Source organism: Parasteatoda tepidariorum, chromosome 4 (assembly GCF_982258835.1).
Source record: "Parasteatoda tepidariorum strain Cologne lab strain chromosome 4, Ptep-v5.0, whole genome shotgun sequence".
Lineage (NCBI taxonomy): Eukaryota > Metazoa > Arthropoda > Arachnida > Araneae > Theridiidae > Parasteatoda > Parasteatoda tepidariorum.
In genome coordinates, this window is record NC_141758.1 from 35617403 (window position 1) to 35643400 (window position 25998).

The 25998-nt window shown below is 30.9% G+C and overlaps 1 protein-coding gene across 1 annotated transcript in view; it reads right to left on the minus strand.

Annotated features, from left to right (window-relative positions):
- Nucleotides 1-1112: 1112 nt before the first annotated feature.
- LOC122272152 (degenerin mec-4) overlaps nt 1113-25998 on the minus strand; it is a 30607-nt gene continuing 5721 nt past the window's right edge. The window contains exons 3-12 of the mRNA XM_087162139.1: nt 24052-24185; nt 20035-20156; nt 18493-18653; nt 18269-18367; nt 12808-12910; nt 9095-9164; nt 8116-8173; nt 6687-6715; nt 4081-4153; nt 1113-1298 (exon numbers count right to left, since the gene is read on the minus strand). Coding sequence (XP_087018265.1) covers nt 1113-1298; nt 4081-4153; nt 6687-6715; nt 8116-8173; nt 9095-9164; nt 12808-12910; nt 18269-18367; nt 18493-18653; nt 20035-20156; nt 24052-24185 — 1035 coding nt within the window. The remainder of the gene's footprint in view (nt 1299-4080; nt 4154-6686; nt 6716-8115; nt 8174-9094; nt 9165-12807; nt 12911-18268; nt 18368-18492; nt 18654-20034; nt 20157-24051; nt 24186-25998) is intronic.

Consider the following 25998-nt stretch of genomic DNA (forward strand, 5'->3'; position numbering starts at 1 on the left):
TTTTTTATAATTCATATTACTTTTATATATTGTTAAAATTACAAATTTTATTCTTTTCATTTTATTTGTGCTTCTATCATAGGGAAGATTTTGCAAATAGATAATTTTTAAAACGTTTGGATTGTATTTAAAAATTTTCGGCGAGGGGGAATGTAACATAAAAAGCTTCTAATCTTTTAATGTTATTCTTTTCTGTAAATCCTCTTTTTAATTTATTATTCTAATCGAAACTCTTTCTCACACTTTTAAATTCACATCCAGTCCTTAAATCTATTTTTGGCTCAAGTACGCATTCATTAAAAGTAAAGACATTTTCCCCCTTTGCTCTTTGTGGGAATCGCATGACCTATTTTATAAACCAATCACAATTACTAAGATTTATCTCTTTCCCTAAATTTAAACATTTTACGGATTTACTTTGCAAGATTTTCCCTAACATATAATGAAGAACACTACATTTCATGACAACTTTTATGACTGCTCTCTGCCTAATAATTAATAAATAAATTATGTACCTTCCTTCCCTGCCTAAGACCTGTTTTAATAATTCCACACGGCAACGACAATTTCATAATCTTATAAACTCATTCTGATTCAGTTTCATTTCATTACTGATAATGTTGCCCCGCTTAAAAAGAAAATCCTAATTAAATTGTGAAAATGGATAAATTTTACGCACGGCCTTTGAACTAGTTATCGTGGACTGTCTGATTCCCAGCACGTGTTCATTATACGTTATTAAACTTTCATAAAACCAAACTTTCCAAGTTTCACTTTCCAGCTGGGAATCTCCATTCTATTCCCGGTGGCCCATTGTAGGGCACTTGGGTGATTCCTGGAATTTTAAATTTTCCTATATATATTTTATCTTTTGACACTGTCACTAAACTGACACATAAAGTTAGCAGTAATAAGCTGATAAAACAACAACGTAGAATAAAATACACATCACTTTCCATGACCGATTACTTTTTGGTTATACAAAACATCCAAATTACATAGATCTACAGTACACATATTGGCTACGTATACATAAAACATTGCACACATAATTTTTCAAATATACAAAACTTAAAACAAATTTTAATGTCTAAAAAAGGCATTCATTGTTTTTACAAATCCCTTCTAAGCATTTTGAGGTCCTCTATCCTCTTGTTTCTTTCTTTTGTTTTCTTATAACTCTTGAAAGGATAACTTATGATAAGTAGGACTGTCTCTAAGAAATCGAATACAGCAACCAATGAGATTCCAAGCCACATTCCAACATAGCCACCAATATAGCTGAAAATCTCTATATTCTAAAATGTATTGTACCCCAAATTTTTAATGTTAAATTGAAATCAACATATCTAACTCAATTCATAAATAAACATTAAAAAGCATAAACAAAGCATTACTATTTCGTAAATATTACATTAGATGCATTTAGTACATATTTATATATATATAAGTACAAAATGAAAATAAAAACAAGGAAAAATTATAGACATATGAATAAAAGTTGGGGGGGGGGAAATAATAGATAAAAAAATAACAAACAAATAACAAACAACTAATTATAAAAAAAAAAGAAAAAAAGGGATGAAAAATTTAAAAAAAAACCGGGAAAAAAAGATATAATCTTTTCATCAACCCACACGATTATATCCGCAAAAAAGAGTGCAAAATTATCTATTAAATAATAATTTATTAAAAAATTTATTAAAAAATTTTTTTGTTAAAATTATCTATTAAAAATTTTTTTCTTTGATAATTTATATAATTTTTCCATGTGCAAATCCATTTCGGGCAAATCCGTGGCTATAATTATTTGTAAAATAGTCAATTTATGTTTCTCTTTTCTATTTTATATTTTTTCTTAAATAAACATCTATTTCCTAAAACTATTTATGGTCAAATTTTTTAAATTATCCAGTATAATATTACCTTTTGCGCATCCATTGGTAACTAACAAATCAATGCACAGAATAACAAATCACTTCAGCAATGCAGTAAGAACGACATTTTAAAACCCTCTAGTTACACTCAATTTGCGTTTTTGTTTTCATATTTTGTAATCTGGCAATCTTGTTGCGAAAACAGTTTTAAATCATTCTTGAAAAATTTCCCGTGCATGTAAGTACATCTGATTTCGCTACCTGCTTTATAGTGTATGTTTTATACTATTTTTTCTTTTTCTTTTATTTTATATTTTGTTTTTACGTGTTATCTTTACTTATTGTGCTCTATTTTAGTTGTTGCAATTTTGATTGTAAAATTGATACCTTATCTGAGTTGCCACTGGATAAAAACTACGGAAAATCCGCTGCAGAAATCTGTTCAAACTGCATCACTTACCATAATACCTGTAGTACGTATTCATCTGCGTAGCGTCATCTACTTAAGGCGTATTTCTACAGTCTCCCCCTCCGCTAACGAATAAGTACTTTTTCCCTATTGAGTTTGCTTATTTTTTTTATCATAATAAACACATGTTATCAAAATTAATTAATCATTGGTGTCAAAGATAATATGGCCATTTCTTACGTTTCCATAAAACGAGTAAGTATCTTTTTTAATTAACTATTTTAGCTTTATATTAATTGCGTCGGTTTATGTCATGCATGATTTCGTACTGTTTTTCAGTATTGATTCATCGATTATTTTCTATTCTTTAAGCATCTCGTACGAAGAACGGGTATTCAGCTGGCTTTATACAAATTTTCTTTTTATTTCGCGTATAAATCGTTTAGAACATAAAAAAAAACCTAAGTCACAACCATTAAATAAGGACATTAAAAATAATGGTTTTGATGTAAATTTACATAATATATCATTCGCATTCATCTCGAGATTTTTTTTCTCTCTATATTGCCTATCGATCAGTAAAGTTATGAATCATGAGTTTTTTTGTGCGAATCAACTGACTTGTACATTTCAATATTGCAGTCAAATTTACTTGAATTTAAGCTCATGATTCATAACTTTACTGATCGATAGGCAAAATACAAGTAAATTTGACTGCAATATTGAAATGTAAAAGTCAGTTGATTCACACAAAAAAAATTTAGCACCGTTACAATGATATATTATGTAAGAACAAAACACAGATTAAATAGAAAGATTAAGTTCAATTTAATATACATGCGTAAAGTATAAAAGAAGATTTCATTCGAAATATAGAAATCAATTCACCCATTTAGCATAATAAAAATATTAAGTCAATATGCACATTGAAAAACTGTGGGATTTGTTTGAAAATTGTTTCGCTCGGCAGTACTTTTATCACTGTATATTTTCTATGAAGTAAAATCTAAAACACTTCTAAAAAGCAAGCGACACTTTTAAAACCTAATATAACTCTAAATCTCATTTTTTACTGAATTGACATGCGGCATTGACGTGCAAATCGCTGGAGTACAAATCGCTGGACGTGCAAATCGCTCTTACAAATATTAATGGTATTTAGAAGAAGTGAGGCAAATCATAGGGATTGAGAATTGCATAGAAAAAAATTTCCTGAAATGAAATCGCACGCAGCTTGAGGTGATTGCTTACTTAGATGTTTCTGTTGAACGTTTTTGAATTGGGGTATTTATTTACCTAAATTATATGGGAGTCATATTTCCTAACAATCGTTCTCAAAAATTGCATTCAAATCCTCTAAGAAATAGCTGTTTTTATCGTAATTTATTAGTTTTGGCATCAGCCTGTTTAATATCAAGAAAGAACAAATTTATTGTAACGTAATAATTGTAAGATGTCCCCTTCCCCTTAAATTAAGATAACACGAAAATTAAAATATTTATTTTTACCTGAAATTTAGGTTTTTATGTAAATGCTGATGTTTACATTCCATTCATGTCTACTTCTACATCAATAGGTACATTTTATTACCTAGATTTCTAAGTTTAATGTTTTATATTACTTGTTTTCAGAAATTTCATTGAAATAATCTAAGATATAGTTTCTTTTTTCTTAATTTATTAATTCAGGAGGTAAACTGTTTATCAAGAAAGAATAATTTTATTGCGAGGTAATTAAATGCAAGATGGCGTCCTAAAATTAAACTAGCATGAAAAGTATAATATTTATTTTTACCTGAAATTTAGGGCTATATGTATAAGTCGTTGTTTCCATTCCATTCATGTTTACTACTACATCAATGAACTGGCTAAAATAAAAATATCCATTACTGTATATTTCACGAAAAAGAACTTATTTTTATTCACTGAAAGTGAATTATTTTAAGATACTAATGAATTTAGTTAGATTTTCAATCTCTTAAGGCGATTCTAATAATGTAGATACTTTTATTATTTTGTATTTTTTTAACATATTTTTTTGCGACTATCGAGACTATCGACTATTTAAACTATCGAGAGCAAATTTTAAAGCTAAAAAGGAAAAGTGCTTCTTCAGAGAAAATACGTTATACTATTATCATTCAAAAGCTTATTTATGTTTTGCCAATTGCATTTCAAAGTGCATTTCAGAGAGTAAAGATTAGATACAGTGACCTCTCACTTATACACCACTTCTTTTATGCACCTTCTTCATTTATACGACGATTTTTGCAGGTCCCAGTACATAAGGTATGAAAATAATGGTAAACATCCTTCGTTTATGCGTCGCTCTAAAAATAAATTTTTCAATCATGCGCCGAAATTCTAGGCTAGCATTTTAATTTTTTTATCCTTTAAATATTTTTTTTTCTTTTTCTAAAAAAAAATGTTTTAAATTGAAAATGAAGCAAATAAGCAATCCTTGTTTCTGATAAAAAGAAATATATCTTGTTATATCCCATTGAATTTTCTTCCCCCTCTGACCTTATCATTATTGTTGTTTCTGGAAGGACATTCTTTCTAGAATTTTGAATAGTGAGTCTTAAATCTGTTGCACCAACAATAATGAAAGCCCATTCATCTTTAAGAAAATTACTATTCCTCTTGTCCAGAGGTTAGTTTTACTCCCATACTGTTTTCTAGAAAAAGAAGACACCTGGAATACGAAAGATGAAAGAGACCGCAATCACTTACTTGCAGTCAGATGGACATCATGAGTAAATAAGAGGAAGTTTAACTTATTGTGCAGCATATTATGACGTCAAGTACTTTTCTTAGAAATTTATCATGTGATGTTTCACCCCCTCCTATAAAACTCAAATTTTTTGTGAAGAACTGTTCATTTATATCTAACTAGAACTTGTGGACGACGAGAACGAGGTGGATGATACTGACGAGGATGATAAAGTTCCTCCAAATCACACAGCAGTATTAGAAGCTTTAGACACTATTCGTGACTATTTACAATTCAATTTTGCTTCAGAAACTCCCCCTTATCACATTTATATGAACTGAAAAAACTGTTTTTTAAATACGTCGACAGAAACAAATACAAACATGTATTAAGATTATTTTGTAAGAAAATAACTTGTCTTAAGCTATGTTAATTTTTTTCCTTGTATAATTATAGTAATTACCAAAACAGTATAAATATTAACATTTTATCTTTAGAAACATATTTATTCATATTGTCACTGCAATTTACGTAGAGTTTTAGAATTTTGAAGTTTTTCACTTATGCGCCTCTTTCACTTATGCGCTTTTTTCTCTTGGCCACTTACACCGGTGCATAAGTGAGAGTTCACTGTAATTAGATTGCTTTTAAGAATTGAAAACTGTTAAGGTGTATAGATTTTTCTGCCCTCTCTCTTTCAAAGCTTTTAGGATATATAGATTTTTTTTGTAGCCTGGTTTTGGTTTTAGTCAGTTGTGTAATAAGTAGACAGTTGTGTAATAGCTTTGGGATTTGTTTTCAAGTAAGTTTTTGTACATTATATTCTTATGTATCAGTTTAGATTTCATAATTTTGTATTTGTTTTTTTTTTTTTTGTATTGTATTTTCTTTTCCTGGACTTTGGCGAAACCTTTGAGGTGCAGGGAGTGCAACTTAGACATTGACAACTTAGACAGTTTAGATTTCATAATTCTGTATTTGTTTTTTTTTTTTTTTTTGTATTGTATTTTCTCTTCATGGACTTTGGCGTAACCTTTGAGGTGCATTGAGAACAATTGTCGAGCTCTTTTATAGAAACAGTTCTGCATTTATGACTTCCGGGGCTGGTACCCCCGACTGCGTCTGCTTCGGTTGTCATAGTTTTCATTGTTTTCATATTTCATTGCTTTTCTTTCTTTATTCTTTTGGTTTTAATTTCCTTTTGGAATTTTTGCAGTATTGCGCGTTTTTGCACAGAAAGTGTTGTTTCTAATTGCTTTAATTATTTTGATTCCTTTTCTTACTAGGAGAATTCAGTTAATTCCGTTTAGTTTGCAAGTCTCTGCTGTGTAATTGACCACAATTTTAAGCCATTAAGCACGATATCGGACAAATTTAGAATCAATATAAAAAAGTAACTACAACTTCTAAGGACTATAGTATAATATGATCTAGTTTAAAATGTTCAATTTGCACGAAAAAGGTTTCTATTGACACTGATAAAATAATTGCATGAATATTATATGGATCGTTTAAAATTTTCGTCGATATATTGGTATCGATATATTGGATCGTTTAAAATTTTCTAACAATGTATAGTTCTCGAAATTACGATTGAAATTTAATTTGCAATATTATTCAAATTTATTCTGGAATTAAATTCTGCACCCTTTGCCTTTAAACACATGAAAATTTAATAAAATACTTACTAGCGCATTGGTAGGGGGAAGCAGATAGGCTGTAAAGAAGGAAAAATTTAATTTGAATGTATATAATAAAACTGAAATCGTAGATTTTCAAAATAAAATATTGTACCTGCTATCTAGAAGTTCCCAGTTTTTAAGATACTTTGAAATTTAATAAAACATGTCAACTGAGGTAGCGTTAAATTATGAAATATACCACTTCCGCTGACATGACTGTCTGACGTTCTAATCCTGAAGACTAGATTTTTTTTCAATATACATAGCCATCCTTACCAAAATTGACAATATAAAATATCGTATAAGATCGAGTTTAGTGACATTATATACGCTGAGCTTAAACATTCTGACATTTTTCTATGAACTCGTCTAGATGGTAGATAGAGGGCATGCATTCAAAGTGGAATGGTATTTAACTGCTGCTGGAGAAGGGATAATTTTTGCAATTACTTTTGTGAGAGATGGGGATGGCTAGTGATTTAAAAGAATTTGATAGTGGGCAGATTGTAATGACAAGATGTATCTGCTAGTATTTTCGAAACTGCATGACTGGTAGACTGTCCCTGATCTGCCGTTGTGAAAATTAAGGTGAAGGGGATAAATGATTGTATACGCAACTTGCAGTATACGCAAAAGGCGTAAGACATCCACATTCCATCTAAGACGCCGGAGACTGTCCCGTTTGGAAAAACAAAATCAGCTGTAGACAGTGGCTTAGCCCTGTTCAATGCATTTATAAGTACTAGCCTTTCGGAACACACAGTTAAACGGATGTTAGATATGGGACTATGCATTTGACGTTTCACTTGTGTGCCATTCTTGACCAAGCGCCATCCTCAAGTACACCTACAGTGGACTCAGGAACATTTACTTTCAGTGGACCATAAATTAGTGGATGACAGTTGTCTAGACAGATTAATCAACGCATTTTCATTCATCGTATTGATGATTGTGTTAGTATGCCATCTTCAAGGTCAAAAATTGCTTCCCACCTATATAGTGTGCAACATAAAAAACGGATCACCCGGAACTACTCTTGATCTAATGATCGGATCTTCACGTTTTAGGATTCAATCTTAATGCTTTAAGGGGATGACAGCAATAATGCTAATTGTTATTGACGTATTTGTGTTTAGGCAGAGGGGTGCAATTGCTTTTGTTTTCCAGTTCTTGTTTTCCAGTGTTCCTCTCCCAGCGTAATTACCTAACCAAACTTTCACTTGTTTCTCTCTCATCAGAGTAACATTGTGTGGAATAACATTAAGTTTAGAGTGGGATGTAAATCCGCACCTTGTTAATTTTTTTGTTGTTGTTGCAAAAACCCAAGGGGTTATGTATATACATATACTGATACCAACATATATACTGATGTACGGATGTGTGTAGGAATATGCATAGTAGAATAGTATTCATAATTATGTTCATACAAACTTACGTGGAGTTTTTCTTCACGCTTGTCAATTATCTCTCTTGTAACTTCATAACTTTCCTCACTAAAAACAAAAACCGATAATATTAGATGGTAATATACTTATGGAATATTCTTTCTTCACCGCCAAAATGGCCTCATTACTACTCATTACTACTTAAGTAACAGAGAGAGATTTTGCACAGGGATATGTTTCCTAACTCAAACTCCAGCTCTGTGGTACGTAACTCAAACGTTAACGCTATTTGCTTTTTACAGCTCATGAGGGAAAATTTCTTACAAAACACAATTTCCCTATAATTCAGAAAATAACTTGAGCGTAACGGTTAACATTAGATAAATGCTATAGGAAAATGCTCTGTAATTTATCATTTCAAGGTATAATACATTTTAAAACGTTTGTGAAGGATTTATGTAAATGACAGACAATGTATGCGAAAAGTCAATTCTAAAATACGCAAACTATTTTCTTTAATTTACATTCGCATACATTTTTCGTTTTTGCATTATTACCATTCACCCAGATGTCCTTAAATTGAGACTAACAATAATATGCAGACAGGTACTGGTTGAAGTAAGAAGAAATGAATTTTTTTTTAAAGGAACACTTTAAAATTCAAATAAAGTTTGTAAATGCATTGAATCAAATAACGCTTCTTTCATGATTAGTAGGATTTTATATTTTGACGCTGTTAGAAAGTAACTTCGCATATCAATTTAGTAACTTGTTAATACTACGAATAATTTTTGTAGAAAATATTATTACAATTTTTATTATTTTATAAATTAATAATAAATGTAACAAAAAAAATAATGTTGCAATTTTTATCGCAATTTATATTAATTTGTGTATGCGTTACACTTTTAATAATTGTGTACTCTATTAACAGATAATAATATTAAACAACACTAAAAATATTTTGTGTTAGTCGATTACAAGTAATACTTCATCAAAGCACATCGGAAAATCAAATTCTTTACTTACAAGCATGCAGGAAAACAATGCTTCTTTTCACAATCTGTAATTTTATTTTCCGGAACTTTCACATGTAATTCTGTAAAAGTTAGGTATTGCATGTTAATGTAAAAACAAAAAGTTTCATTTGCTGTGTCATTTTAGTTCTATTTATTCTTTAGAGAAACAATAAACCTAAATAAAATTCAATAATTCAACCATTTAAAGAAAACCATTAAGCCTCCATTCACCAAAAAATTACTCCTCTTATCTATATATGATATTATATGATAAGTATTAGTCCTTGAACTATGGATAATATTTTGGACTAAATATATTTTGAAAAGATTAAAATATTTAAAATCTCTGACATGCGTTTTTGAAAAAACAAATCTGATATTTGAATACTGCAAATCCTTTTTATTGTTATTGTTTTTAATAACACTTAGATAAGCCAAGCTCGCCAGCCATCGGACCAAGTATGAAAGGTGAACCTAACGTTTAACAAGAGAGCACCACAAGGGTGAGAGTACGCCTCAGCTCAGAATCTCACGGATAGATGGCAGCACCATTCATTCGTGAGGACACTTCCTCAATTCATAGATCTCTGAAGAGAAAGATAATTTTCCCTGAACTCATGGTACTGCTCGGTGATCGATCACAGGACTTTTGATTCCCCAGATTTTACGAACACGTAGATCGCATGTAGTCGGTGGGACTTAGCGCCGTCGGGGAGGCCACAGCGGTACTCCGAACCTGAAAATCAAAACCTATTGGATTCCTTAATGAAATAATTTTATCCAATCATCTAAATCTCCGACATTCTACCCGGTTCTGAAATTTTCAATCCCGCTTTGTCAGTAGTGAGTTGTTAACATTTGATAGCGATTTGGTTTTCATCCTAGCTTTTGTTACCTACGATTTGTACGTTAATTACTTCATTTTATATTTTTTAAAAAAAAATATTAAGATTAACCACCAAAAAACTCATTTATTTTCCTGATCTGACTGCATATTAGAAAGGTCCCGGGTTTGAATCATGGTCAGAGGCCATGGATGTTCTTTCCTTCTTCTCTGCATTGTTTGTCATCCTTATTATAGGGCAGGGCTGTCCAACTGCAAAGAGCCCACGGGCCAGAATTCCGGTCACTGATCACCTGGCGGACTGCAGTTTGAAAAAGTTGAACAATACCCTCTTACCTCTTATACAATAACAATTAGTAGTTGAATTATTAATTATAAAACAATGGAACAGAAGGATTATAAAACATTTTGCTTGCATTTTAATGGGAAAACTGAGGCCGATCAGACTGAATAAGAAGTTGGCGGGCCACGCAATATGTGTTGGTGGGCCACATGCGGCCCGCGGTCCGCCAGTTGGACAGCCCTGTTATCGGGGTAACGTTGACACACCAATGTATGGCAGTACTTTTACTTTCGTTACTTGTACCGCCGGTACAAGTAAAAAGTACGTACTTTTACTTGTACTTCGTTTCTTTTTAAATTTAGTACGGAAATATCGAATGAAATCTTTACATTTTTCTTAAACTCGGTAAGCTTTCTAAAAATAAAATAAAAAATAATTAAAAGAAGTTTTCTGCTGGTCTGGTACCTTGCATCAAATTTAATTGGTTGGAAGAAAAAGCTAGGGAGGAGGCTACAAAAGAATTGGAAAGAATTGTCCAAGCTGAACATTCTGCTATAACTAATAACGTAACAGAAAAAAAAAACAGGGATTTTAAATTTTCTAAGGCTGAAAACATCATACCAATCACCAGCGACAGAAGAATTTATGGCATGCTCAAATGTCGAAACGGAAAGCATATCAATTTTGAATCGATATCCAATCGTAAAAAAATTATATGTGAAATATAATACTGCAGTACCTTCTAGTGCTCCCGTGGAGCGCTTATTCAGCTTGGATAAGCACGTTCTGACAAATTCTAGCAGCAGACTCAGTGACACCACTTTCGAAATGCAATTATTTCGCAAATTGAATAAAAATATTAATTAGCAAGCTATTTTCATTCATTTTCGAGTTTTATGCATTTATTTAATACATTTATTTAATACATTTTAAATAAAAAAATGTTGGATTTTGTTATTACGTTTTTCAATTTTCATTTTGAACTCACTAATAATACATTTTTGTCTTAATACATTTTTTACTCAATACATTTTTACCAAGTACATGTTTTACTAAAATTATGTTTATGCCCGACCTTATCAAAAAACGCCCAGTCAAATCTCTAAGAACTTCAGAACTATTTGTGCTATTGAAAACTAAATTACTATTTTAATTCTTGAAAACTAGAAGGTATTAATTTAGCCGCTGATACTAAAATTCGTTTACAAATTTTAATTATTCCGTTAGGCAGAAATGTTCGGAAAATGATTTTCTCGCATGACTTCAGCATTAGCCATTGTTACAAATAAAACTGTAGACTGTTCTGTTTCAACTTATACTGCACATTCAATTATTTTTTGCTAGCTCAAAGGCCACAAAGCTATCTGAAACCCCGTGTTTGCTTTGTTTATGTTTGGGCTTTTAAAACGCGTTTCTATAGAGTAAAAATTTTTTAAATCATTGGTAATTTAAATAAATAAAAATAATAAACTAAATATTAAAATCAATAGACAAAATTTCTTTTTCGTGCAAATCCATAAAAAGTTTGATATTAAAATTACATTTGATTTTAAAATTATATTATACGATTATATTATAAAATTATATTATAATATTCTTCCGAATTTAAAAATAAATTAATGTCCGTAACTTTCAAAATTAAAAATAATAAAATGAATAACAACAATTTTGCCAAAACATTAAGGAACATAGGAATATTATTCAATAAAATTTTAGGTTACTTTGAATTTTCTATTTCCTGGAAATGTACTTTTAAATCGTTACTTTTTTTGTATAGTACTTGTACTTTTGCTTGTACTTTTTACTCGTTACTTTTTAAAATAAGAACTTTTTACTTGTTACCTTTTTTAAAAATACTTGTACTTTTACTCGTTACCTTTTTTAAAAATACGTGTACTTTTACTCGTTACTTTTTAAAAGGAACGTTGCCATATATGGACACACCTAATGTGTGGTCAACAATTGCTACCCGAATATCGAATGTCAATATATGGCAGGGTACTGGAAAAAAAATCTGAGTATCAACTATTTCTAGGTTTTTGCCCCTCTGTTACGCATTATTTCTATGATTATATATTGTGCGTTAAAAATCAATAATTGGTTTTGTCTTCTAGTATAGAAATAAAGGATTTTTAGACAATTTCAATTATTGTTTTTTTTCTTTCTAAAACATGTGAATCAAAGTATTAAAAACCTTCTTTCTTTGTTTTTCAGCTCCATTCTTTTGAAAAATTTTATCACAAAAGCTTTAATGTTTACTCCAACGATATGACTTAAAACAAATGCCAAATACGCGCCGAACTAGATGCGATTCGTTTGAGAATTGCTTATTTGCATAAGGATCGAACAGGAAAAAAATGGCAAATTGAAATTTCGCTCATTAATGGCTGACTCGGAAAGCATTACATGTAAACTACTAAGTTCTCGAAAATGGTGAAATAGAAGAAGAAATAGTATTTTTTTTTTAGAAAATAAAATGTTATTAATTTTTTTTAAATTCAATAAAATAACAATGAACACACAAATATTCATTAAAAAATTTATAGTCAATCCTTAGAAGATAACAGAATAACAATTGTTTAAAAGTTCACTTTACCTTTATCACCGCAGATTTTTTCATTTCCTACAATTTTGTAGTAATTTGCGAAGCAACCACGATACTTCAAACTGATGTTCTTTTGGCATTCCTCAAAGCATTCCTAAACGTTAAAGAAAATTAATTCTTCAGTTTTGTTATACAATGCTCGTCCAATCAGTGATCAGTGACTGAACCATTGCTTTAGAAAATTTAAAAATATGAACAACTTACTTTGATAAATCAGCTGCAGCAAAAGGCTTTAAGTGCTTTAGGGTTAACTTTTTCAGCATTCAAGCCGTGATACTGTGTGTGATCGGCCACAACCTTCATTTCATTTATTTTGCCTCAAGAGCCTAGCACCCTTCATTTTAACTTCCAATCTTAAGTTTTTTATTTATTTTATTTTATTTTATTTTATTTTATTTCCTTTCTTTTTATTTAATTTCCTTTCATTTTATTTTATTTCCTTTCTTTTTATTTAATTTCCTTTCATTTTATTTTACTTCCTTTCATTTCCTTTTATTTTATTTTATTTTATTTTATTTTATTACGGGCGTTGAATGGCTGACCCAATTCTAAATTTATGACTATCAATTTTCAGCAGTCGACCGGCATGTGTAGGGGGCAGGGAACTGTCCTTGCATCAGAAAGGTTCTGGGTTCGAATCCCGGGCCAGGCATGGTTGTCCTTTTCTTCTCTGTACTATCTGTCCTCACTATGGGAGCGACGTTGGCCCACTTAATATGGTGCCCCCGCAAGAGAGGCCAACAAAATCACCATGTATATGCCTGAATTGACGGATGTTATCACAGGTGGGCATTGGAAATGTTTTTTCTCAACATCATAGCTTTGTGACTGAACCCAACCCACAGGACAAAGAAACGCTTGAATCAAGCATAAGGAAAACTAGCTTTCGTGGGCAACTTTTCGATGGAACTAACCGATATTTGCGTTACACGGAGGGGAAGCCATTAAAATCTTCCTCGGCCAATTTGATGGAAAGGAGATTCCAACCCATGATCGATCTACAACTGACGATATTTTACGTCAGAACTGTGGTCGGCGCTGGTCGGGCACATAGTTCACATCAACCAGCCACAGCTGGGCTTTGAAATAGGGTTATGAACGCTCTGTACCATGAGCCATTATAGCTCAACAGTTAGCTTTGTTGATTCCCAGCCTCGGATGTAGGCAAAATTTTTCGAAATAATGAATAAAGATGTGACTTTCTTTCACCATATTATGTTACATAAAGTTTTAAATTGTTAAACTTTTGTTCCTTTTAGCCACACTTTTTAAACACCCGCGTTGATGCCATGACCATAAATTTGCTTGTATTCTTGAATTTTGTATTTATGCATCTAAGTCAGAGCATAAGAGAACGATGATTGGGCTTCAAGGGCTATCCAGGATGCTCGTAATTAAATAGAAAGATTGTCAGTCACACTAGAACTGTTGAACAATCTCTCTTGAAGAATATAAGCGACTAGTTTTGATGAGTAATTTTCTACATGCTGAATGAAATAATAAATGTACTACGAAGCTAAAGATTACTAGTATATTACTTTCCGTCCACCATATTACATTGCCATGGTCAGTATACGCCCATGGTATATGCCAAAGATTAGCAACTAGAGGACTACGGCTTAAGTCTGGACAACCGCCCGGCAAGCAGCCGTCCCGCCTCGAACCTCTTTGACTTGAAAAGAGGTCTTACCTTTGTCATTTATAAAGAAACGGTTCCAAACTAAACTCATTGAATTCAATGAATTTGGCACAGCAGTGGACTGATCATTAAGACATGGTTCCCAGACGAACATCGCAGTGAAACACCATTGGCTACGGTCAGTGTGCTGGTAGGTGATCCCTTAAATCAGTCTTCGAAGGGACTGAAAGTGTGCTGTATTGTTCCTCGCTCAACTGTTCTACCGTATAGAGCTCGACTTCCAATGAAGGTCTTCGAGCTATCGAAGTAGGGGTGCAGCACCCCCTCTGCAGAGGATCAAAATTGTGGTGGCATGCCTCCAAATGATCCTCAGAGATTTTTTCAGTCCGTCGCCAATAGCTCATTATGGAGTTCCAGTGCGACGTAAATAAACTGTAATTACAATCAATAGAGCCGTGGTGAATCAAGGGAAAGAGCGCTCGCCATCCAATAAGTAGAACCAGGTTCGAATCCCAGTGATGGGTGGTTGATACGAATTTTGCACTCGGCTCGTACCGACCACAGTGCTGACATTGAACATTAGTAGTCATAAACTCAAAATTATATATATATATATATATATATATATATATATATATATATATATATATATATATATATATATATATATATATATATATATATATATATATATATATATATATATATATATATATATATATATATATATATATATATATATATATATATATATATGTGTGTGTGTGTGTAATAACAGGGCTCCAACCCTGTTATCAGTGTTGTATTTAGCTTGAAATAATTGCAGTCTTAAGCCATCATACGTTCTAAACAGGTTTATTTAAATGTAGGCTGGTATTGCTAAAAGTTCACGTCCACACTCCCTATGGGAGGGGAATGGACAAGACTTCTGACAATTCCTGAACAGCTTATCAGGATCAAATCATGATGAAAAGGACACGCAAAACTATGCGTTCTAACGTTTTATACCAACATAGATTTGAGGTAAAAAGGCACATTTCGTACATTCCTTGTATCCTTACGCATTAAGGAAAATCATTTCTGCTTCCTTATATGGAATTGAAAAAGGGAACGATTCTAAAAATAACTCTTCCTTTGAAATATAAATCTATTTATATTTCAATGGTATGTTTTCAGCCTTGAATTCCCAAAATAGAATCTCTCTACGTTTATTCTTTAACAAAGACATTTTATGAAAACGAAAGAGTTTTAATTATTTTATTAATACAAAAGTATTTAATTTTTGTATTATATATATATATATATATATATATATATATATATATATATATATATATATATATATATATATATATATATATATATATATATATATATATATATATATATATATATATATATATATATATATATATATATATATATATATATATGCATATATATATATATATATATACATATATATGTATATCATCATCATCATCATCATTGGCATGATGTCCAGGGGAGAGTCATGGCCTTACCTAGAACATTTCTACTTGTTTTCTCTGTTGCCAAGCCTCGGTGGTTCAAATAACTCGATAGTTTTTAATAATAATAGTTTCTAATAATAGATAGTTTCTAATAATCTACATTAACGAAGACCAGCCATCTCAGTTTGGGCGTCCTCTAGCTCTGTTGCAAATTGGTTGGTCTTTGAATTTTTTATGTGTAAGGCTAGTTTAATGGATAATGGGTTCTGCAAATCTGTCTAATTATGCCTATTTTCCTCATAATATTTGATGTCTTCAAAAATGTTTTTTTTTCATTAAAATTATAATATGAATGGTCCACCGTGTAAAGCTGAGCACGAATGGTACTAGGAGCTATTATTCGTCCTAAGACTTTTGGGTTACTACTTCCAATTGATTTTAGCGCCTAAGCTTGGAAAAACGGGACATTTAGTGGTATTATACTTTTAGTCATCGCGATAATACTCGATCTTTCAATTTAAATTCTAACTCTGAACAAGTAATGAATGAAATCAGAAGACACCACAAGCATGCTATAATGCTATCTAAAAAGAAACAACCGGTCATATTTTACACGGTTTTCACTAAATAAAGGATAGCACTCAAAAAGTAGCAAACCTTACACTTAATTTATATAGTGATATAAATTTTTTTAAACTTATTTTTGCCTCGCGACCGATTAGAATTTATAACATACAATAAACTCTTATGAATGTTAAATTTTTGCTAAAATTCGAACATAAATCACAAGAATATACTTCCATAAATCTTGTTCGCACATCATCTCGTAAGCATAACATAAGCGGAGTTTTCTAAATTTCTTCTGGTTTAGGAAATCTTGTTGTTGTTAACATTCAGTGAACTATTAATAATCATTGTTCGAATTTAGTCATAAATCAATGAAAATTAGTTGCAGGAAAAAAAAATAGTGAATGTTCCCACAATAGGCACCTAATGGGTTAAAGCAGTGTTTCCCAACCTTTTTTGTGCCATGCCCCACCTAATCCTTTCTAAAATTCTTATGCCCCCCCCCATGTAACATATCCATAAATTTTAATATTAAAAAATTGAATTGTTCACTTAAGTAGCTTAAAATAGAGGTTTTAGGAAAGAATCACTAGGAAATTGTTAACGAAACACAGTAAGTAAATTTTCAAAACATATAATGAAGAAATAAATTGAAAATCGAAATAATTTTGATATAATCAAATTCGAAATAATTTTAAGATTTTTCTATAATAATTTAATATTTTAATTTATTGAGATCCTTGCGCTGAATGCTTGATGCACAGAGATTTTATGTTCCAATTTAGCTAGCTTCAGTCTCAAGTCTCCCCGTTGTATTACATCCAGGCGATTTCTTATTTTTACCAAAAAATCATTTACAAAACTAAATCCACATTCAGCTAAATATGAAAATGTAAACTGTAACAATAGTTTTCTTGCACATTTGGGTATTTGATTTCTGTTTCCTCACAAAGCCATGCCATCACTCCTTTTATATTAAATAAAATTTTAAGTGACTCATCATTTTACATTTCTGCGAGTTCTTCTTGATACTGCATATTTGATATATCAGACAAATCCACTAACATTGACTGCATTATCCTTGTCGGAAAATCAATTTGTTTTAAATCAGAAAATGTTTCTTTTAAATCAGCCGAAAGAATTTTCAGATGATCGACAATAACAAGTAAAGCTGTATCATTTACTTCACATCTTTGGAGCCAATGAAACTGTTCAAAGTTTTTGTTGTTAATATATTTCTGACATAATTCAATAAGGGTAATGAAGCCTAATATCTTCGCTTTTGCATCAAACAGAGTTTCATCTGTTCCTTGAAGTTGCTTATTTAATATATTTAGTTTCTCAAAAATACCGACTAAATAACTCACAGATGCTTTACCATCGACTGTTAACAGATACTTCATTTCAGGTTCGTCGCCTAAAAAATCGCTAAGTCACGTAATATTTATTGGCCTCAATTATTTAAGAATTTGCTTTTTTCTTTTAATTTTGGCACCGAAATCTAGCATTGCATTTAAATGGCGCGGAGCAAAAGGGTTAAACTCGTGTCGAGTCAATTTTCGAATTGCGCCCCTTAACAATCAAAATGCCCCCCAGTGGGGCGTGGGCCCCACGTTGGGAAACACTGGGTTAAAGTAAATGAATTACAAAGACATACCTTACAATACCTACTGTAGTATTGACGGTATTAATATTTTAAGCACCTGCGATAAATCGTGCTTGAGATAGATAAATGACTTAAAATATACCTACGATATTACTTAATGCGTATTACTTTTTGATTGGTGGGACCACGTCCTCCTCTTAATTTCCATCTTTTTGTGTAATCTATACAGTTTGTATCGTACGGGGCAGGAAGAAGTTTTTTTTCAACCTAAAACAAATTCACACGCGTTTTAAACAAGAGTTCTTATAAAATGATAACAAATGAAACTATGGAATATTGTTTAGTTTAACTGTTTTGATTTTTAACTTTTTGAAAATTATTTCCCACAAAACCTTTCGTAATCGAAAAGCCTGAATCGTGTTGAGACCCATGTAAAATCCATTGGTGAAGGGGTTGAGAATCTGCCGAGGGCCATGAATGGAGAGATACACTGCAGCAACTTTGATGGTGTCGGGATATTCTTCAAGGTGAGGACGTACACTCATGGTGTATTCTGGAAAATGAAATAAACGTACAGTGAGCAAAAAAAAAAAAACGGACTACCCAGAAGAATAACTTTTGATCCAATGATCAAAACTTCACGTTCTATGACTCCATCTTAATGGTTTGAGGAAGCGACCTCAAATATGCTAATTAATTAGTACAGATGATATTAAGCTACGAAATCGGACGCAAAATCGTGCTTCTTATAAATAAACATACATTTTTCTCAAAGCATTCAGACCTGCAAATTATAGGGAGTAGCCACAATCTGCGAAATATGGTCCCCATAGTTTGGTCAGCAGAGCGGCACAAAGTTTGGACCCCCTGATTTTAATTTTATTTTTCGCGTTTTTGCCAAACCTAGAGAATTTTTTAAGCGAATTCAAAACTTTTGCAAGCATTTATTTCGATTGACCGAAGATAATATCATGCAAAATATAACTTTTAGTAAATATTAATTATTTTATATAGCAATAGTTGAAATTGTAAAGGTATGGAGTTTTTTTAGATATAAATTTACAAAAAGCTATTTTAAATAGCAAAATGAAAAATTTAAGCTAAATGGGCTGAATAGTTCCTGAGAAATTGAATTTTAAAATTTTTCGATTTTTAAGAAAGTCGTAATTTTAAAATTCGATTTTTCAGGAACCATTCGATCGAATTTGCTCAAATATAGTATTTTCCATTTAAAATAAAGAGCCGATCATTAGATTAAAAGTTATTCTGGTCCGTTCTTTTGAAGCACTGTACATTCACCAATTAACTAATTTTAATTCTAAGTTCGATTTGCATGTTACTAGCGAATAATTAGTAATTTAACCAAATGCAATAAAAAATATCATAACACAAATAAATTTTTTTTCTTTTCTTTTTTTTTACGTAGAATTAAATTTTGCACCATAGTAGCTTTTTGCGAATTGCTTTTAAAAGTATTTTGTGAAGTTCCTAGTATTAAAATATTATCTAAAAAATATAATGTATGGATTAAAATTCATTTTATTTGTTAAAAAATAAATTTATTTCGATAATAAAGGTAAAATATTGAAACATTTTCTTTACGCATTAGCATTTTCTTAACTCATAAACAAATTAATCAATATCAAAGAATTCATTTTTAGCTATCGATTTCATCACCTTGATATAAAAGGAAATATTGAGTGTTTTTCCCGTCAATTAAAAGTTTAATCACTTGATAATTGAAAATGTTCTATTTTAATTAATAAGTCGAAATAATTCTTTGTCTATTTCTCCAAATTTGTTTTTCTGTATCCCTTTACTTGTATTTATTTATCTATCACTTTTTTTCTAAAATTAAAAATTCTAATCCGGTCATGATAGTTTTCTTAAAAAATAATGATAAAATGGGAATCATTTTTCACCCTTTAACTTACCTCCCATTGAGGAGATTTTTTTAGGTTCAGTTTCTGGTCGTCCGATTATTGTATTAAGGGTCCAACAGGCTTCAATAGCATCAGTTCTACTTGGACATCGCACATTCTGATAATATCTCAAGCTGAAATATTAATTCAGAACATGCGGTTAGCAAATTTTGCTCAGAGTTGAACCATTCTATGGTACTTTTCAAAGATTTAAAGTGTTTAAAAAAAGTGTTAATTAGTGGTTTAAATTAAAGGTTTAATCGTGATAATAGCCAATTAATAACAAGCTTCAAATTAAAGGTTTAAGTTTTCATTGATTTAGCATCCAAATAGAGTCTCGGTGCTGCCATCTAGTGTGGCAGAAACTAGACGTCCAAATTAACATGGCCAACGGTATCTCACACATTGTGGTGGTCCTGAAAGAGTGGATACTACTTCTGGAGAACGCACTAGGTCTGCTCATCGGGAAGACTGATTGAGCAGCTCATAAGAAATAAAAAAATGCTTTCATTGATTTAACGATTACAAAGAAACTTCATTCAATAACGTAACTATACTATGGTAATAAACGTAACCATACTATGGTTTAAATTACGTTTTAATAAAAAAAAATTTAAAAAAACTCATAGCTCTGCTAAACCCGTTCTGCAATTTTAAATAACAAACCTTCACTGTACCGTTGTGAAATCTGATTATTGACTGCCTTATATAGTAGAAATCTCGACTCAAGCGTTTTTAACAAATTTCTCGAATTTTAATGCGCCACACCCTTCAAAGGTTTCGTTCTAGCATCGCGAAAAAAATAAATAGAAATAATACTTTATTTAAACAGTTTTTAACTAACATTGAAATTTCGGATTTTAATATTTTTCCAGAGCACTATATTTTAAAATTCCCAGACACTTCAAAGTTCAATTTGAAATAAAATAAAAAGATATATTCATGACTTCTGTTTGCCGCTGAATCAGTATTTCGATGCAAAACACCTGATCTCTGAAACATTTTAAGTAATAAAATATTTTTGTTATAAAGTTATTATTATGACATGCTACAAAGTAAATATTCTTGCCTTATCCGTCATTTTTTATGCATTCTTACAGTCAATCAGTAAGTTATTTGGTAAATGTAAACTTTATTCGTTCTTGCTAGAATTTATTTATTGCTACAATGAATATTTATTTAATTCTACAAACGATGAATACCGGAATTGAAATGGCTGTAGAGGAAATATGACGATCTGAAATTACTTTTGAAAGTTGTAGGTACGATTTAGTTAATCCCTTAACGATCGGTTAATTTTCAAGAAAACGGTCATAAAAGCGCCTATTTTGCCTAATACACGTATTTGATTAGTGCTAACATCTAGTTTAAAATAATCTAACTATCTGCAATTACCTTAAAAATATCCTGGTACTGCCATCTGGTGTGTGAAATGAGAAATTAATTGTTTTTCAGTCAAAAGAAACGAATTTGTTTTATTCTTATTGGCGCGTTTCTACTGAACACTCCAAACCGGAAATTTCAAGGGAGCTAGAAATAGAGGGCGAAACCTCACCCCGTCATTTTCACGGGAGCAGGAAGGATGTCTTAAAAATACTGAAAGTGATAAAAACTCGAAAGCATGCCAATGATGACATATTTGGCTCCTCTCAAGAACTAGGTGGCAGATATTTACCTTCATACGAGAATGTTACGAAATATTTTCTTCTTGTTCACATCTTTACTCACAAGCATGAGTTTTAGTTTTTTGAAAAACAGCATTCGTTGTAACAGAAGAAATACAGATAAATACAGATAAGAAATACAGATATAAAACTAAAATGCAACAATCAAATGCGTTTTATCAAAAAAGTAGATCGAAAAAAGCTTTCTTAAATGTTATTTGAAGAAAAAAAAATTGAATAACACTAAAAAAACTCCCAAAATCCCAGAATTCTTCTCAAGAAGAAAGTTAATGATTTGAATGAACATGCTAAGGGAACTTTATCTGACCATTGCAAATGTAAGAAGAAAAGGTGTACCTTTTCTGTAGAAAAGGTTTATTGGTAGAGTGGATTTGCTTCAAACTCAGAAAATCATGATAATACAAAAGAAAATACTAACTAAATAATTATGGAGCATTAAAAATTTCCAATAACCTTTTCACTGAAAAAAATGAATACTGAAATATCATTAAATTAAAAATTAAAACAAATATCGATTTTCCAATAATTACTTCAATGTGGGCATCATATAGGTGGCACAACACAACTAAGACAAATAGAACAGAGAGATAAATTACGTCCATGCCCGAAGCGAGATTCTAATCCCGGACCTTTATGGTACAAGGTGAATTTCTAGAAAACTATTCTAGCTGCGTATCTTAAGTCATCACTTATCATTTCAAAATCATTTATTAGCTTAAATTGTTTTTTGTCTAGTCTTTATTCTAGTCTTATTAACAATCTTCCATAATGCACTTCCGATGAGGTTTCAAGTTGAGGAAACATTTTCATTTGATAACGTTTCTTTACAAATCACGTTATTTCGCGACAAAATGATTCTCAAAATCAACGAAATACTGCTCAGGGATTGCTAAATCTTCAAAAGTGATAGTTTTATTTCTGTGAGTGTTGACGAAATGTATAGAATTGGAATTCGGGAAATTGATATGCACTGCAAGATACTTAAGGGTCGTAGAAAAAGTGATAATAAAGATGACACATTTCGAATGCTTCCTCAACGTAGGGGTCTGAAACAGCAAAAATCAATCGATCAATAAATTCAATGACAGAAATGCTTGTGTTTTAACAAAAAGCAGAAGTCTCCTTGTAATTTACTACTCTGAATAACATCCGCTCCTCTAACTGATAACAATGCTCTCTCTTTGTTTTGAAAACAGGAGGCGATGAGACAAAAGAAAATGACCATGTTAAATTCGAAGGAGAAACAACAAAATAGCGTAAAACTAGTGCAGCGCAATCGCCAGAGAAATAATAAATCTACTAAAATGCCTTTATTTTGACAAATGAAAAGATTTAACACTAACTACGAAGAAGAGCAAAAAATAGTTGAACAGGAAAACTGTAATGGAACAGCATTTAATAATGTTCACAGAACCATAAAAAAGACAATTTCTGCAAATGTTAATGTAAATTTACCATCACTACACTGTTAAAATTTTAGTTCTGATCCACGGTAGAATAACTAGCTGTAATCTGTCCATCATTTTAACCATAAGGTTAATGGTTAGGAGCATTTTTTTTATCTTTATGGTTTTAAAACCGTTTACAATTAATACAGCTTGAAACCGTGAAGGCAAATCTTGCCATCTTGCCCGGGCTACCCCTATGTATTTAGCTGCAAGAAGCAAAATGTCTTCATAAATTAGGCCTAGTTGGCGAAGATAGAATTTTGGTTGCTAAACCGTATTAGATAAAACATTCAATAAACATTTTTTCTCACACTTAAAATTTTGAATATAATCTTTTTTTCAGTTATTTGACTAATTTGGGTGAATATGGTAAAATAACAATTAAATAAATTGCTATTTAGCCATTTTTACCTAGAAATTTCTAACAGTGTATTTTAAACTTCTTATCAGTGGAATCAAGAATTTGTAGAATAAACAAGTAGTCGTTAGAAATATATAAAAAAAAACATATTTAACCCCATAACGATCGGTTAATTTTCAAGAAAACTGTCATAAAAGTGCCTATAAATACACTTATTTGATTAGTGCTGAATCTAGGTTTAAAAAAAAACAATTTGCAATTACCTTAAAAATATCTTGGTACTGCCATCTGGTGTGTAAAATGAGAAATAAAATGCTTTCCGGGCAAAATAAATTAATTATTTATTCTTATTGTCGCGTTGCTACTGAACACTCCAGCCCGGAAATTTCACGGGAGCGAGAAATAGAGGGAGAAACCTAACCCCGTCATTTTCACGGGAGCGAGAATGAAGATGATATGATGCTGAGATTTCGGTTCTAAAATAAATGGAAAACCCATTTTTCTGAGTGTCTTTACGAGAGTGTTAAGCTCTTACTCGCACAATGAGTCTGATTCCAGGCCATCCACAATACCACACACCCACATGAACTCCTCCAATCTCTGCATCAACATTTTATAATCTCTATATTCCATTCGCTTAATTTCTTGGTATACTTCCTTATCAGGAACCTAAAAAGGGAATATTGAATGTCTTTTTAACAAGTAGGATCTACTGAAAATTAAAAATAAATCTGATTTTTTTTAATTAATTTTTTATTTATTTTAAACATCTGAGATAGACGGAAAATATTTTTTTTTCCTCCAAAAATGACTAATGCTACAGAGTTAAAATAAAATTTAAACGAAACAGTAACATTTTTTTTTTAAATAAAGCGTATTTTAAATAATAGAGTTTGTTCTACATAAGACTGAAGTCTAAATTAGTCAGGAACAAGACATGAGAATGCATGAATATTCATATATTCTCAAGCATTTTTTTTTTCCTCAACTGAACGCAACGAACAAATTCAGTGCAGGTCACCGGTGACCCTAATTGCATTCAACGTGTTAAATAAATGGGCACATATGTTTTATAAGGCTGTTTTGTATTGCGCAAATAATTTAGTAGCTAAAAACAAATTAGATTGTGATAGAATTTACATGTAAATTACATCATATTTACATGTAAAATCATTAAATGTACTTAAAATTATGATTGGGTTTATTTTGTTTCAGTGCAATAATGCTGAACACTATGGGATGTCGCACAAAAATATTATACCTCAAGTTTATTTAAACATAAATAGCGGAGCGTTTGTAATTAAAGCTCTGGATACGTAACGTAGATTAAGAAGCGACACGCATTGATGAATACAAATCTCAATGCAGAAATTCGGAGTTTCTGCTCTTACATAAACGCGACATTTTGTTGATCAATATTTTCATATTCTTGAAGATAACTTAGATATTTACTAATTATTTTTTCTTTTTTTCTTATCTCTGAAATTATATGTTTTATTTTTATTCTATTCCGAAAAAATAATACCTTATCTCTAATTTAAAATCTTCTTATTTCGTCACTCATGATCTGTTATAATTTTTTTTCTCCTAACTCTTTGAAATTTTTCGCTGTCGGTTTTTCATGAGGTTCAAAGGGCGTTATGATTTGAGAATTTAAATCCCTATGTACATTATTATCAGTGTTCAAAGAAAAATTCCTTTTCCCAATATTTCAAATCTTTTTCTTCTTAATTAATACCAGTTGTTATATTTGGTCTTTTATAATAAATAATTACTTAAACTTTAAGTACAAATAGTTGAATTTAAAATGAAATCCTAGTCAAAATTTTAGATGCAAATAACAACATCGAAAAATATTTTAAAATTGTTGGTTAATCTTTAAAATAGTAGTAATTTTACTGTACAATGTTTATTAATTATTGCTTGAATTTTTAAAAAAAACTGATAGGAAAATATTACTGTAGAACAGTTTATCAGAAAAATTCTTATGTTTCAGGTAACGTAAATTTATTAATTAAAAAAAACAGTAGTAGTAATCAGGGCTAAAGAGAATAGAAGGGCTAGTTCACTCCGCTCTTAGAGCTGAAGCTACGATTTCCCTCCTCATGACGTCACTGTGTCCACAGATCTCGGAGATCGCAAGCAAAGATATTATGATAACTTTACATCTTTCTCTTTGTAAAAATAAGTTAGATTTTTTCTGGTTATTAGCTTTCAAACTTTACGTAATTAATACATTATTTCCGTTCATAAACATAGTTCAAAAAAACTTTCTTGGCCATTATATTAAAAAAAAATACCATTTTAAACTTATAAAAATGTTTTACTAGTTGGCGAAAATGACACTATAAATACTTTATTTTAAAAAGTTCAGTTTTAACTTTAATTATTAAGAAAAATGAAAGCATATATCGACACTTTTTTTATCTACATATTCTTTTATAACAAGTTGAGTTAAATTTAAAATACCTGATTTTGAAAT